The 14002-nt window shown below is 45.0% G+C and overlaps 1 protein-coding gene across 1 annotated transcript in view; it reads right to left on the bottom strand.

Moving 5' to 3' along the window:
- UBE4B (ubiquitination factor E4B) overlaps nt 1-13799 on the bottom strand; it is a 124491-nt gene extending 110692 nt beyond the window's left edge. The window contains exon 1 of the mRNA XM_043924666.1: nt 13067-13799. Within this exon, the coding sequence (XP_043780601.1) occupies nt 13067-13090 (24 nt within the window). The 5' untranslated portion in view covers nt 13091-13799. The remainder of the gene's footprint in view (nt 1-13066) is intronic.
- Between the last annotated feature and the right edge of the window lie 203 nt (nt 13800-14002).

Consider the following 14002-nt stretch of genomic DNA (forward strand, 5'->3'; position numbering starts at 1 on the left):
GTTAAATGATTTATCCAAAGATTCAATACCGTATTCAATTCAACACTGTAGAAATTTAACTTTCTACTACAAGTTTCTACTCTAAGTAGAAGCTTATTAACATATACCAAGACTTTCCCCATTAAAACCTGAACATCTCTTTGATGAGCTTTCCCGTGGTTTTCTATAACTGTGGAACCTAACCAAACTCTCCCCAGATACATATCCACCTGTACAGAGAAAGTTGGTGACAAAGCAGGACCAGCTGCAGAATTTGTGGGGCCTGGTACCTAAAGAAAATGCAGGGCCTCCTACTCAGAAGTATTAAGAATTTCAAGACAACAACAGCAGAGCATTCAACCACTAGTGGGGCACTCTGTCTGCAGATCACATTCCCAGGAAGCCAGTGCTGGTGACAAGTATAGACAGAGGTCTGACCAAAGATCCAGCCTGATATGATCCTAGAAGAGAACCTGGCAGATGACAAGTGCGCACTATGATTTGTTTGGAAATCCTAGTTCAGCTTCCAAAAATAAAAAACCCATAAAAGCAAAGGGCCACTTCATCTAGGCAGAAAATTTAACTAATTAAATTGGGATTCCTGGTAGCTCAGATGGTAAAGAATCTGCCTGCAATGCAGGAGACCTGGGTTCCATCTCTGAGTCGGGAAGATCTCCTGGAGAAGGGAATGGCTACCCACAATTATCATGACACTATTACACATCTAGAACCTATACCAAACCCTGACGGGGAACAGAGAAACAATGTGAACTGGATGTATTTCACAATGTTAACTAGAAAGCTAATTAAGTCAAGGCCAGATATTCTCAATACTGAAACCCAGAAGACATCTCTTTGCCCAGCTTGACTATACTTTTCAAATAATGCTGAAGATATGGCAGCTGGTAAGCAGATCACACAGTGGCATCTCATTCAGAGATTCCCCTTCCCCAGCCCTGCAGAAGGGGACAGTCCCTTCAGAAGGTAAAATGAGTCATCTGATTCGAGCAGACTCAGTCAGCTCACATTTGGTTTTTTGGGTCCCATATGCAGCGTGTTTCTCCTGGGACTCCTCTCAGGTCTCCTGTCTGCACAGTTCCCGTCGTTTCAAACTTCCTCGATCCTCCTTCACTCACTTCGTACATGCAGGCCACCGGATCACTCCAGATGTTAAGAAAAAGGAGTAGGCAGCGAGACAAGTAACAGTGTGACTTCACATAAAAAATGGTGCCTGAGTGAGAAGAGAATTTTAAGGCGTAGGGGGAGAGGACTGCAACCCAACCTTTCAAACAAACCTCAGCCTCTTGCCTTAACCAATAACAGACCTCCTTCCATGCTTTTGGCATCATTACATGCAAAGGTCTTGTTAGGTGTCATTGGAGCACCAACTGAAATTCTAATCATGTACAACTCAGTCTTACTCTGGAAAAGAGAGATAATATGTTTCAGGAACCTACATACCCTGCCAGGGTACTGCACAAAGCACTTTATGTATCCCTGCAATTAACAGGAAGAACACCACGGACAGGGACACAGACTACCACTTTACAAGTGAGGAAACTAAGACTCTGAAAGTACCTCGCCCTGGGTCATCCAATTGGCTGGTCCACCTACAACCCAGATGCAGGTGACTCTGAACTACAACTCTGACAATAAGGTTGCTTTCCAGTACGTATCTTAACCTAACTAATATGGCAAAAACAAAACAAAAAACTATTGCAACACAAGAACTGGGATTTAATAAGGAAAGACACCTTGTAGTCAATTCACGGACTCAGCAAATATTTATTTTGGGGCACCCTGTGCCAAGCCTCGTGACAAGAGATGGATAAAAAACAGTGAACAACTGGTCCAGTGGTTAAGACTCAATGATTCCACTGCAGAGGAAGTGGGTTCCATCCCTGGTGGGGGAACTAAGATCGCACCTACAATAAGGCAGGGAAAAAAAAAGAACCCAACCCCCCAGCGAACAAGAATAATTAGGGCTAGGGCTTCCCTGGTGGCTCAGCGGTAAAGAATCTGCCTGCCAATGTAGGAGATGCGGGTCCAACCCCTGATCCAGGAAGATCCCACATGCCACAGAGGAACTAAGGCTATATACCACAACTATTGAGACTGTACTCTACAGGCTGGGAGTCACAACTATTGAGCCCCAAAGGCCTTAGAGAGAGCCTGAGCTCCACAACAACAGAAGCCTACGCATCACAACAGCACAACCAAAACTAAAATAAAGTCATTTTTAAATAATGAGGTGTAATATGATTCAGTGTTCCCAAACTATGGTTTAAAATTTACACTTGGAACTCTTTAGGTCCTGAACACCTAGCTAGGAAAAAATATACAAATAAATCTACCTCTACACCTTAACTTCCTACCTCGGGGAAAGAAAGGAACAGAGTAAAGAATGAAAAATATTCACTGAACGAACAAAGGAATCAGTGATCATAGTAGGGAGTTGTTGTTGTTGAGTCACTGTCATGTCTGACTCTCTGTGACCCCATGGACTGTAGCCCACCAGGCTACTCTGTCCATGGAACTGTCCAGGCAAGAATACTGGAGTGGGTTGCCATTTCCTGCTCAAGGGGATCTTCCTGACTGAGGGATTGAACCCACCTCTCCTGCGTCACCTGCATTGGCAGGCAGCTTCTTTACCACTGGGAAGTCTGTATCAGGGAGAGGTAAAAGACAAAATTTAAAAGGACACGTTCCCTAAATATCTTCTTCCCACTTTTGGCCATCCATAGACCGTGGAACCCACAGCTTCCACAGTCTATGGATAGCTCCACAGTGTATCCCTGGAGCTGATGCCTCACTCCTGCACAATGTACACTCTGCTCTCATTCTATCTTATTGTGTCTTGAACCTACTCCGCAATGAAATGGGTCTAGCCAAGGTCACTAATGGCCTCCATGTTGCCAAATCCCATCCTCAGGCTTGGTCTTCCTTTCATTTACTTTACTGCCATTTGAGTAGAGTAGAGTAGAACCCTCCCCTCCATCATGAAACACTTTCTTCTCCTGGATGCCAGAACTCTAGGCTCTCTTGTCATGCCTTCTACCTCAGTGGCTGTCGCCTGTCAGTTCTTAAATGCTGGAATGGCTCAAGGTTCAATCCTCTGACCTCTTCTCCTCTCTCTCTATGCTCACTCCCTAGGTCATCTTTCCATTCTTCCAATTTAAAATACACTGACAGCTTCCTGATTGGAGTCCCCAACCCCAACCTTCTTCCTGAACTGCAAGCCCAACATATATCCAACAACCTACTTAACATCTCCAGATGGATCAATAATAAGCAATATAACCAAAATATGATTAAAATGGATAGCTTAATTTCTCCCTCTAATCTCCGCTTTCTTTTTAATTTTTGGCATCGAGTAGCAAGTGGGGTCTTAGCTCCCCAACCAGGGATCAAACCAATGCCCCCTACAGTGAAAGTTCACAGTCGTAACCACTGGACTGCCAGAAGTCCCTAATCTATTTCAATGTTTCCCACCTCAGTAGAAGACAATTCCTTCTTCCAAGCTCCAGAGACTATAACTCTTGGTATGACTGTGATAGAGACAGCTAGCTACCTCCTCCTATACATTCGGCCACCTTTGTATCTGGCTGTGGCCAAGTGACTAAGTTCTGACCAAGGAGATGTAAGCAATGACAGGTGACACCTCTATCATGCCCTTGATGGACAAAAACATGCCCTCCTCTTTAGTTCCTTCCTGAAGACTGGAATGCAGATATGCATGCAGGCCCTGGAGCAACCATCTTGGATTACAAACTAGATGCCTCTTACAGAGGATGACAGCACTAAACAGAATGTATCTGGCACCCTAGAAATCAATGAATTACTAAACCAGTTCTCAACCACCTACCCAGATTTGTACTTAGGAAAAAAAAAAATAAGCTTCTATCGTATTACACCATTATTATTTTGGATCTCTCTGCTGCAGCAGCCAAACCAGTATCCTAAGTAATGCACAGAATTTGGAACCTGGAAGTAATCAACCTACATAGAATATAAATATGTGGCAATGGCTTAGGGCTCAACCTGGGCACAGATATTGCAGAATGGAAGGTTTGTAACCCTTGTTAGGACACAATAAAATGTTTGGTAAAACCTGTGACACCTCAGAAAATAACCTGCATGTCTACCTGGACTGTAATTCTAGGGGAACTGGTTGAACAATTCAGTTTGGTGCCTTTTGGCCTCTTGCCAATTTAAGCAAAAAGTCCCGCAAGAACAAGACATACTCAAGCTGCAGCTTGCCGATTTGCACACAGAGATAAAAGGGAAGACAGGTCTGCCTAAGTCACAGCCACAGTCTAGTCTAAGTTAGCTCAGTATGGTAATTTGGAGACCAAGTAGGATTGAAGAAGTCAACTCCTTCAGTCTTCTCTCTCTGAAGGAGACAACCGGGAGACACTATTCAGCCCCAGGAAGGGGATATCCTCCATGACCTGGCCCCAGAGGAACACACACACTGAAAAGCTACCACAGAGGGCTGGGACAGGGGAGTTCCTCCAAGAAAGCACAGTGCGTGCGTGCTTCAGCTCTCTCTGCGACCCTGTGGACTGTAGCCAGGGCTGCTAAGTGGACTGCAAGAGGAACACCCACGGCTGCCAAGGCAGGGAGCCTCCACACCACGGCCTGGCAGGAGCTGACGATAGCTGTGGACCAGTCAGGGATGTGTACTCCCTGTTCTTCCCTTTTCCAAAGGGGATTTATTTCCATGCTTCTATCCAACTCCACCACAGCACATGGGGGTGGGGAGCAGAGAACAGAGAGCAGCTGATAACTTGCATTTTAATCTAAAGGTTCTTGGACTGTGTAACACCCAGAGATTCTGAAGGCTGATAGAAGGAAGGCACGGAGTATGTTTTAGATCTCGGAAGAAGGGTTTAAACAGTAATGCCTTGACAGTACCCTTTCCCACATGACAGAACTTCTAGATGAGCACATGGCTAACCCAGCAAGAACTGCAGTTCTCAGACTCCCAGCTAGGAGCTGTGGCCATGTGACTTAGGTTCTGGCCAACGGGAAGTGAGCAGAAGTGACTGGTCCAACTTCCAAGCTGTGCCATTAAAGAGGAGCATGATGGGACTCCCCTGGTCGTCCAGGGGCTAAGACTGCACGCTGCTCCTAATGCTCAATCCCTGGTTGGGGAACTAAGATCCCACATGCTGTACAGTCAAGAAAAAAAAAAAAAGAGGAGCATGACTTCTCCTTCCCCTCTCCTCTCTTCCCTCTGGCTACAGTGCAGACAGACGTGGACGAAAGATGGAAGCCATATGTTAGGAGACTTGGAACAACTGGACAGAAGGCGCCTACCACAGTGGTCCCAGCCTCCTACCCAAACTTCCATTTAGAGAGAAATAAACATCTAGCTGGTGTAAGCAGCTGCTATTTCATGTTGCTCTGTTCTATCAATGCACTTGATGACATCTCAACTCAAACGGCCATGCTTAACTCCACTCTTTCACACCTCACATCCATCCCATTACCCAATTCTACTGGCTCTACCCACAAAATATCTGACCATTCTTGGTCTGACCTTTTCTCACCTTCTCCACCACTGACCCTGGTCCTGGGACTCCTGTGCTGGCCTCCTGACCTTTCTTCTCCACTTTAACTCTTTCCCCTCTTCATCTTTTCTCCTCACAGCAGCCTCTAAAATGATTCTCTTAAAACAGAAATCAAAACGTAAGACCCATGAGGGCAGGGATTTCTGCTTATATTGCTCACTCCTACAGCCTCATGATCTAGAACAAAGCTGGGCATATACAATGTATCATCATATACAAAATGTCACTGACTGTAAACTGCAACATTATTTTTTGCATTACACAGGGGGTTAAAAAAAAAACCCACTACCTATTAAATCACAACAAAATGCCTTAACAGACCAGACCAGAGTAGTAATCAGTTGTATCAGCCTTTCACTGCTTTGAAATTTCTGAAAAGGTGATGTGTCTCTGACCTTCGAATGCATTGCTTGGGTGTGAAAGGCAATCCTGCTAACTGTATGTGCTGTGTGCTAAGTCACTTCAGTCATATCCGACTCTTTGCAACACTATGGACTGTAACCTGCCAGGGTCCTCTCTCTGTGGGATTCTCCAGGCAAGAATACTAGAGTGGGTTGCCATTTCCTCCTTCAGGGGATCTTCCCAACACAAGGATCAAACCCACATCTCCCACAGCTTCTGCATTGCAGGTGGATTCTTTACCACTGAGCTTCTGCATTGCAGGTGGATTCTTTACCACTGAGCCACTGGGGAAGCCCTCTACCTGTATGTTCAATTTCAAAATGTGACACAGTTTCAGAGACTTGTAGATTTCTGTGTTTCTATGGCTCCCTAATGTACTTGGTTGTTGCTTTGCAATAAAACATGAAATTGCCATTTCCCTGGTGGTCCAGTGGTTAAGAATCTGCCTTTCAACACAGGGACCTCAGGTTTGATCCCTGGTCAAGGAACTAAGATCCCACATGTCATGGAGGAATTAAGACTGCACGTGCATGGCTACTGAGCCCTCAAGCTCTGGAACCCGCGTATCACAACTAGAGAAGCCCCAGGGCCCCAATAAAGAACCCATAGAAGCCAAAATTAAAAACAAAATATGAAATCGTGGTCATTCTTTCAACCATTTTCTTTATTAATATCAAGACCACCCTTCCCACTGCCATTTTTCCTTTCTCTTTTTCATACAAAGTAACATTTGCTTTTACTGCTGATCAAAGTATAATTTGGGGGAAGGCATTTAACATGCGGGCTTCCCAGGTGGAGTAGTGGTAAAGAATCCACCAGCAATGCAGGACACCCGGGTTTGATCCCTGGGTCAGGAAGATCCCCTGGAGGAGGAAATGGCAACTCACTCCAGTATTCTTGCCTGGGAAATCCCAGGGACAGAGGAGCCGGACGGGTTACAGTCCACGAGATCACAATAGAATCAGACACAACTGAGTGACTGAGCACGCACGCATTTAACATGGCAACTACACTGATCACACACAGTGCTCAGCTGAAGGCCAACAACATGAACAGGTATAACCAGGTTTGCACACAAACAGGAAATGACAACTGTGTCACAGCTGCCACCTGGTCAGCTGCGATTACACCAAGAAGCATCCCAAGCTCAAAGACTCGAAAAGGTGAAGGAAAAAAAGAGGGTGGGGAGCATCTCAGAACTGACTAAAACTGGTGGCGCTAGTGGTGAAGGACCCTCCTGTCAATGCAGAAGACTTAAGAAACATGAGTTCAATCCCTGGGGCAGGAAGATCCCCTGGAGAGGGAAATGGCAACCACTTCAGTATTTTTGCCTGGAGAATCCCATGGACAGAGGAGCCTGCTGGGCTACAGTCCACAGGGTCGCAAACAGTCGGACACAACTGAAGTGACTTAGCACAGCAGCACGGCACGGGGAGCGTCTTACAACTGAGTGAAACCCAGTTAGAACTCAGTCAATGTTTGTTGAGTAAATGAATGACTTCACCTCCCGCCACTGTGTCCTTGCTCAGCAGGTTCCAATCACACTTGACCCCCATGGTGTTCCTGAAGCAGATTGGGGACATGCCCCTGGTTTCTGCTGTCCCTTGTTCTTGCGAACACTCTTCCCCCCAGATGGCACCATCATCCTTTAAATTTTTTTCCAGAAGTCACCTCCCAAAATTGCACACACTTCTCTTATCCTCACTGCTCTCCAACCCTTTATAGCCTATTTTATCTTTCTCCATGGTACCATCACCATATGACATCTTTCAAAAATACTTATTTATTTTTGGCTGCACTGGGTCTTCGCTGATGCAAGCGGGCTTTTCTCTAGTTGCGATGTGAGGGCTTCTCATTACAGTGGCTTCTCTTGTTGTGGAGCACAGGCTGTAGGGTGTACAGGCGTCAGCAGCTGGGGCTCACAGGCTCAGCTGCTCCGTGGCATGTGGGATCTGGCTGGACCAAGGAACGAACTGGTGTCCCTTGCACAGCAGGGAGGATTCTTAACCACTGGACCAGCAGGGAAGCCCACCAAATGACACCTCATGCGGATGTTTATCACGGCCCCTCCCACCAGAAAGGAGCCCCACACCAGCAAGTCTCACGTGGTGCCTGACACGTAGCAAGTAAACGGCAAATATCATTGAAGGAGCTGCTACAAGAAGCCGTCTCCACCTAGACACACTCCAAGTACCTTCTCAGAAAATGCTCTGTGTGCCAAGCAAAGGCCTGAAGATCCAAGGACCCCTCATCAGAAATCTTGCCATCTTTTCCCCCTAAAAGAGTAGAAGGCTACTTGATGAGCTCCACTCTTAACAATAACAAGGGGTTACTGCTTCTAGTTCCCATCTCAAAAGAGAAAATAAAAATGCCGTAACCACAACTTGCTCAGATTATTCTTTTGGAGGAAGTTTAGTAACGGGATTAACAACTCTGGAATCTGACTCTGGATTAGAATCCAGGTTCTACCACTTCCTGGTTGTGCACTTTTTGGCAAACTGCTTAATTGCTATCAGCCTCAATTTTCTTATCTGTAAAAAGTGGATAAGAATACCAACTTTACTGAACAAGTTAAGTGCTTAGCACATTTTAAGAATTCATAAATATCAGCTAACATCATTACCATTCTCTGTCTCTTAGCTAAAATGAACCAAAAAGAATGGAGAAAGGGTCTGGGGAGGTAACATTCCACCCTCCTAGCAGGCTTCAGGAGAATCCTGGTTATAAAGTGAGGGGCAGCAATTATCTACTGGGGAAAAAGTGAGCTTAGGTCATGAGGCCTGTTACAAACAAAGAAATGGTCAGAAATGGAGATGCTAGAGTAGACAGGCCAGGGGTAAGGGCCTCTATGTTGGGTCATCTTTCAGTAACCCAAACAAGTATCTTCTTTCTCCACAATCTGCTCCTTGTCTGGAATTTCTCCTCTCTCCTCCAATCCATCCTTCTCTCAAACTAGAAATCAAGGAGTTATCTTTTTCTTTCCTCCCCTGCCTCCACCTCCTTCACATCAATCTGAGCATCAGAAGTGGGTTAACTTAGATCCTCAATATTTCTCCTGTCTGCTCTCCTCCATTCCCACTGCCAAGGCCTTTGGACTCCATTGCTTGGCCCCTCAACAGCAACAGCAATCTCTGAAGGCATCTCCCAGCCTGCAGCCACCTTCTTCCCACCTACCTTCAACACCTTGCCAGTCATCTAATCCCTTAAAACCCTTCAAAGGCTTCATACAGTCTTACTGAGAAAGTTCAAACACCTGAGCATTTCTGTCTGAGATCTGGTGCCTGTCTGCCTGTAGCCACTCCCCCACAAATCCTATCTCCAGGTCCACTATTTGCAGTTTCCTGAGCTCCCCAGTTTCACAGTCCATTCCAAGAGCCCTCTGCCTGACAACTATGGCTCTATAGTATAAAGGTCAGTTTTCCTTTTTTTTTTTTTTTTTTGCGGAGTGGGCGGGGGGCACTCATGAGGCATCCAGGTTCCTAGTTCCCAAACCAGGGATCAAATCTGTGCCCTCTGCAGTGGGAGGGCAGAGTCTTAACCACTGGAACACCAGGGAAGTCCCCAAGCATCACTTTTTCTGGAAAGTCTTCACTAAGATGCTACCCTACCAGGGTTCCCTCCTTGATTTTCTTACGAGTCTTACTGTGCACATGTCCAAAATAGCTCTTAGCACCCTGTATTGTAATTGCTGGACTCCTAGCTAGCCCTACCCATTCCCCAATCTCATAATAATTTCTTTAAGAAAAAGACTGTTTCTCTTAACCTACCTAACACATTGCTGGGGATGCACACAACATCTTTTAAAAAAACAGTTGCTGAGTGAATGATTATTGGAGGAGAGTGATGAGAGTCAGCACCAAAAAGAATATAAACTTGATCACATCACAAATGAATTCATGAAGAACAACACTTTTACAGAAGAGTTATGCAGATCAAGCATGTCAGTAGGATATTTATAGAGAAGCTGTGGTGAATTTATTGCCAGTTGTTAGGCAGTAAAATATAGTAAAAAGAGCTTTTAGATCAGGAACCCTGGGTATGAACTCCAATTCTGCCACTTCTAAGCCAGGGCACTATGAACTTAACCTAAATCTCGGTTGCTTCACCTATAAAACAAGGAAATCTGAAGGACCTGCTGAATTGCTCTGTTTTATCAAATGAAACAATGGTTGTAAAGTGACTGGCATAGAGCAGGCTTCTAAGACTGTTAATAAATATCAGTCCCCTTCCACCAAAAAAACTGCTAAAATATCCAAGGTCACACATTCTGCATTTGGGAGGGAAGACAACTTCTAAAACCTTTACCACACCCTGAATCCCAGCCAGCCCTCTTGAAGATGAACTAGGTCATAAAGATTTTGCCCAAAAAAAAATAAAGAAACAAAGCAACGCACATCATTTCCATGAAAACACATCATTGCCACAGTTGAAAATAGTTTAAAATACCTGCTCTAATCACAGCATTATTTTGGTATTAAAACAAACAAACAAACATGAGCAGGGTACAGAATGAATGCAATGTAAATAATGACGCCTTGAAATGAGGTTCCTGAAGAGAATAAACTTAGTCATGGATCTGCTCTATACAGCAAAGGACTCATTGTAATGTGCTATAGAAACAGCACTGAAGTTAAAGAAATCCTCTACTTAGCAGAAGAAAGGAAAAGTACAAGAGTTCAAGGTGATCAATGAGAAGGACCAAAAAGTACCCATAATGTACAATCTTCTAAAGCTACTAGGCTGGTTATGATGATGATGAGGATTTAGTAGCTAAGTCATGTCTGACTCTTGCGACTCCATGGACTGTAACCCACCAAGCTCCTCTGTCCGTGGAATTCTCCAGGCAAGAATACTGGAGTGGGTTGCCATTTCCTTCTCCAGGGGATCTTCCCGACCCAGGAATCAAACCTAGGTCTCCTGCACTGCAGGCAGATTCTTTACCGACTGAGCTACGAGGGAAGCCCTAGCCTGGTTATAGCAGCCTCTATTTTTGATGGATTACATTCTCATCTATTTCCATTTTGCTAAAATATAAAATCCTGTCTTACCTGAGTCCCTAATTTAGATTGAAAGGTCATTGTGTTGATGTTTTACACCCTGAGATGCATGTTTGAACTTTCAACAACATAAATATATTATCTAACCAAATGAATGTCGCCTACCACACCTATGACACGAGTTTCCACCAATAGAGTAACAATAAGGCAAAAGCTTCAGAAATGTCTCTGTTAAGAACTGTTCACCTAATCCCAGAATTAAAGGAAATGGATTAAAAAAATTTTTTTTAACTTTTTTTCCAAAAAAAGATTTGTTCTAGATTCTGTTGAGAGTAAAATTACTGAACTGTCCCTTTGTGGTCAGGCCAACTAATTTGTTGAACATAATTTTATATTGGTCTTGTATTAGTGAATTAAATTTTTCATATTTAATATCCTGTTGACCTTGAAAAATGTCTATCTCCTCCACAATGATTACATTTGTTCCTTATATGGTCAAAAAAGTTAATACCTTCCCTCAAGGACTGGGTAAAGTGAAGAGCTGCAGTTCAGATTATACAGCTCTTTAACTTGTCTGTATGCTTTAATGGTTTGAAAACAATTTCTTGGTGAAAACTCAAGAATGTAAAAACTTCTAAACCAGGAACTATTTAGAGAATGTCAAGAAAAATGTAATTTCTACTACTTAAAAAACTCTTGGCCTTAAGAGAAATGATCCATGAGGATTAATTTTTTTGTTAAGGGGGGGTTCACTTTTTTAAAAAACTACACAAAATGGAGTGCCTCTAAGAGGATCTCTTGATAGTTCCTACCTGAAAGAAGCTGTTCAATATTTTTCTAATTTAAGATTACATTACTGATGCATTTAGAAAACAAAGTCAGTAACACAGAATGGGTAATCCTGACTTTCTAAACAGCCAGGTATCAAAGCAACAAAATTACTTGCTTCCTTTCCTACCTGATCCTTAGCCCACCACTCCCCTGCCTCACTCTGGAGAATTTTAGTCCCTATGTAAACATATTGACTACTCTGTAGCAAAAACTGAAGCATGGAAGTTTTACAGTTCAACCAGCCTGACTGACATCTACTTTTCTAATACGGTAGGGACAGAAATTTTACAAGAACCGGTGGAAGAATGGTAGGTAGAAGACAGGGAGGCCAGGAGGGGTCCTGAAAGAGAAACTCAATTTGTTTTTTGTTTTTTTAAAGAAGGGAGGGGAAAAAAAAAAAGAAGGGAGGGGGCAGTCAACAGAATCACAGGAAATCCCCTGTACCCTAAATGCCAGTTTTTAAGATTATTATTAAATAACCCAGAAAACATCTAGAAAGGGATCTGTAAGAATCCTTTCAGAAATGATAATAGGGGGAATTTTCAAAGTTATTTGCTTCCATTTGCTTCCTGTTCAGCGTCTGCTACAGCAAAACACTAGTTTGAAAGGGACAAAAAACTAGAAAAAATCACGCTGCAAGAGAAGTACGCCAGAAGCCATTACTGATCTGTTAAACTGCTAAATTTTAACTGTAATTCACTAAGCTATTGAGAAGATACACATTTTGTTAAATATCAAAGAATCTGCTTGTAGGCCATCCCCAAACATACACGTAATGTTTAATCAACTTATACAATGAAGTGTCCACACATACTCAGGATTTCAAATCCATTTAAAAACATACACCCATACATTCTGATTCCACCCAAAATTATTCTTTCAATCTCTGCAGTAAGGCGCGCGCGCGCACACGTATATGCGCGCGCGGGCGCGTACACACACACACACACACACACACACACACACACACACAACTTGATGTAAATCCAGCCCTTCTAGCTTAAATACCCTGAAAAAAAAAGAATGAAAACCTCAATATGTTCTCCTCTTCTCTAGACTCTAAAAGAAAACTCGAAAGAGGCAAATGGAGTTCAGGATGCAAAAAGAAGGCAAAGGAATATAAGAGAATACAATCGGAGACCCTCTCAGGGACTCATTTTATTCTTAGATGTCATCTCCATTGCTGCCCAAAGGCCAGGCACCACTGGCGCAGTATCATGCCTACCCAAAGCGCCAAAGAGTTGCCAACTAATCTCCCAAGGTGTCCCCCAACCTTCTCACCTCATCAGCGCTCAGCTCCTCCATCGCTTTCCTCTTAATGGTGAAAGGCGTTAGGGAGAGATCTTCCGTTCTTTGAGACCAGGGCGGGAGGAGAGTGGTAGGTATCTATCGGGCTGTCTGGTCCCCCGAATGGGGGAGGTTTCAGAATTGCATAGTCAGAGGTTAAAAAATAAGAACACGAGAGGCACTGAAATGCCTTAGCGTCGGTCACTCCAATCGCCCCAGACTCCTACAGCTGCTGCCGCCTCCAGCAGCCTCTTCTGACCGCCACTGCTGCTGCTACAGGGTTTATCTTAAGGCGCCACTTATTTACCCTCTGCTTTCCAGGTTACCCAGACTAAGGAGCTCGGTCTCCAGCTCTCCTCGTGCCCGGAGCCTGCTGGGTCTTCGTGGTGGTGGCGCGGCAGCTGTGCTTCCTCAGCAGATCCTGCTCTCCTTCCTACCCTTTGACCCTGGCGGGAAGTGTTCAACTGCAGAGTGGGTGCCCCGAGGTAAGGCGACCCCACAGCCGCCCAGGCAGAGCCCAGCACTGAGGAGGGAAGCTCCTCCCCTCCCAAAGCAGGCCGGCCACGCCCCTCCTCCACGGCGGAGCTTGGGCAGGGGGGAGGGGGAGGACCGGACTCGCGATGCTTTCGCTGGTAGAGTAAATCCGCCTACCCCTCCACCCCTACTCTTACCCCTCGCCCCACCAAGTATTATTCATCAAAACAACAGGGCGGCCATCTTTGAAAGGGATCACGTGACCCCTCCGGAGAGGCGGGGCTTCTGGCCCTAGCATGAGGCAGCCAATGGGCCGCGGGCGTCGCACCGCCTATTTCCTCTCGCCTGCGTCTCCTCCCGCCTCCGCCCCACCCTCTCCCCCGCAGCAGCGCGGGACAGAGGGAGGGGCGAGGGGGGCCGCGGGCGGGCCGGCGGAGCGCCGAGGGGGCGGGGCGG

Source organism: Cervus elaphus, chromosome 14, assembly GCF_910594005.1.
Source record: "Cervus elaphus chromosome 14, mCerEla1.1, whole genome shotgun sequence".
Lineage (NCBI taxonomy): Eukaryota > Metazoa > Chordata > Mammalia > Artiodactyla > Cervidae > Cervus > Cervus elaphus.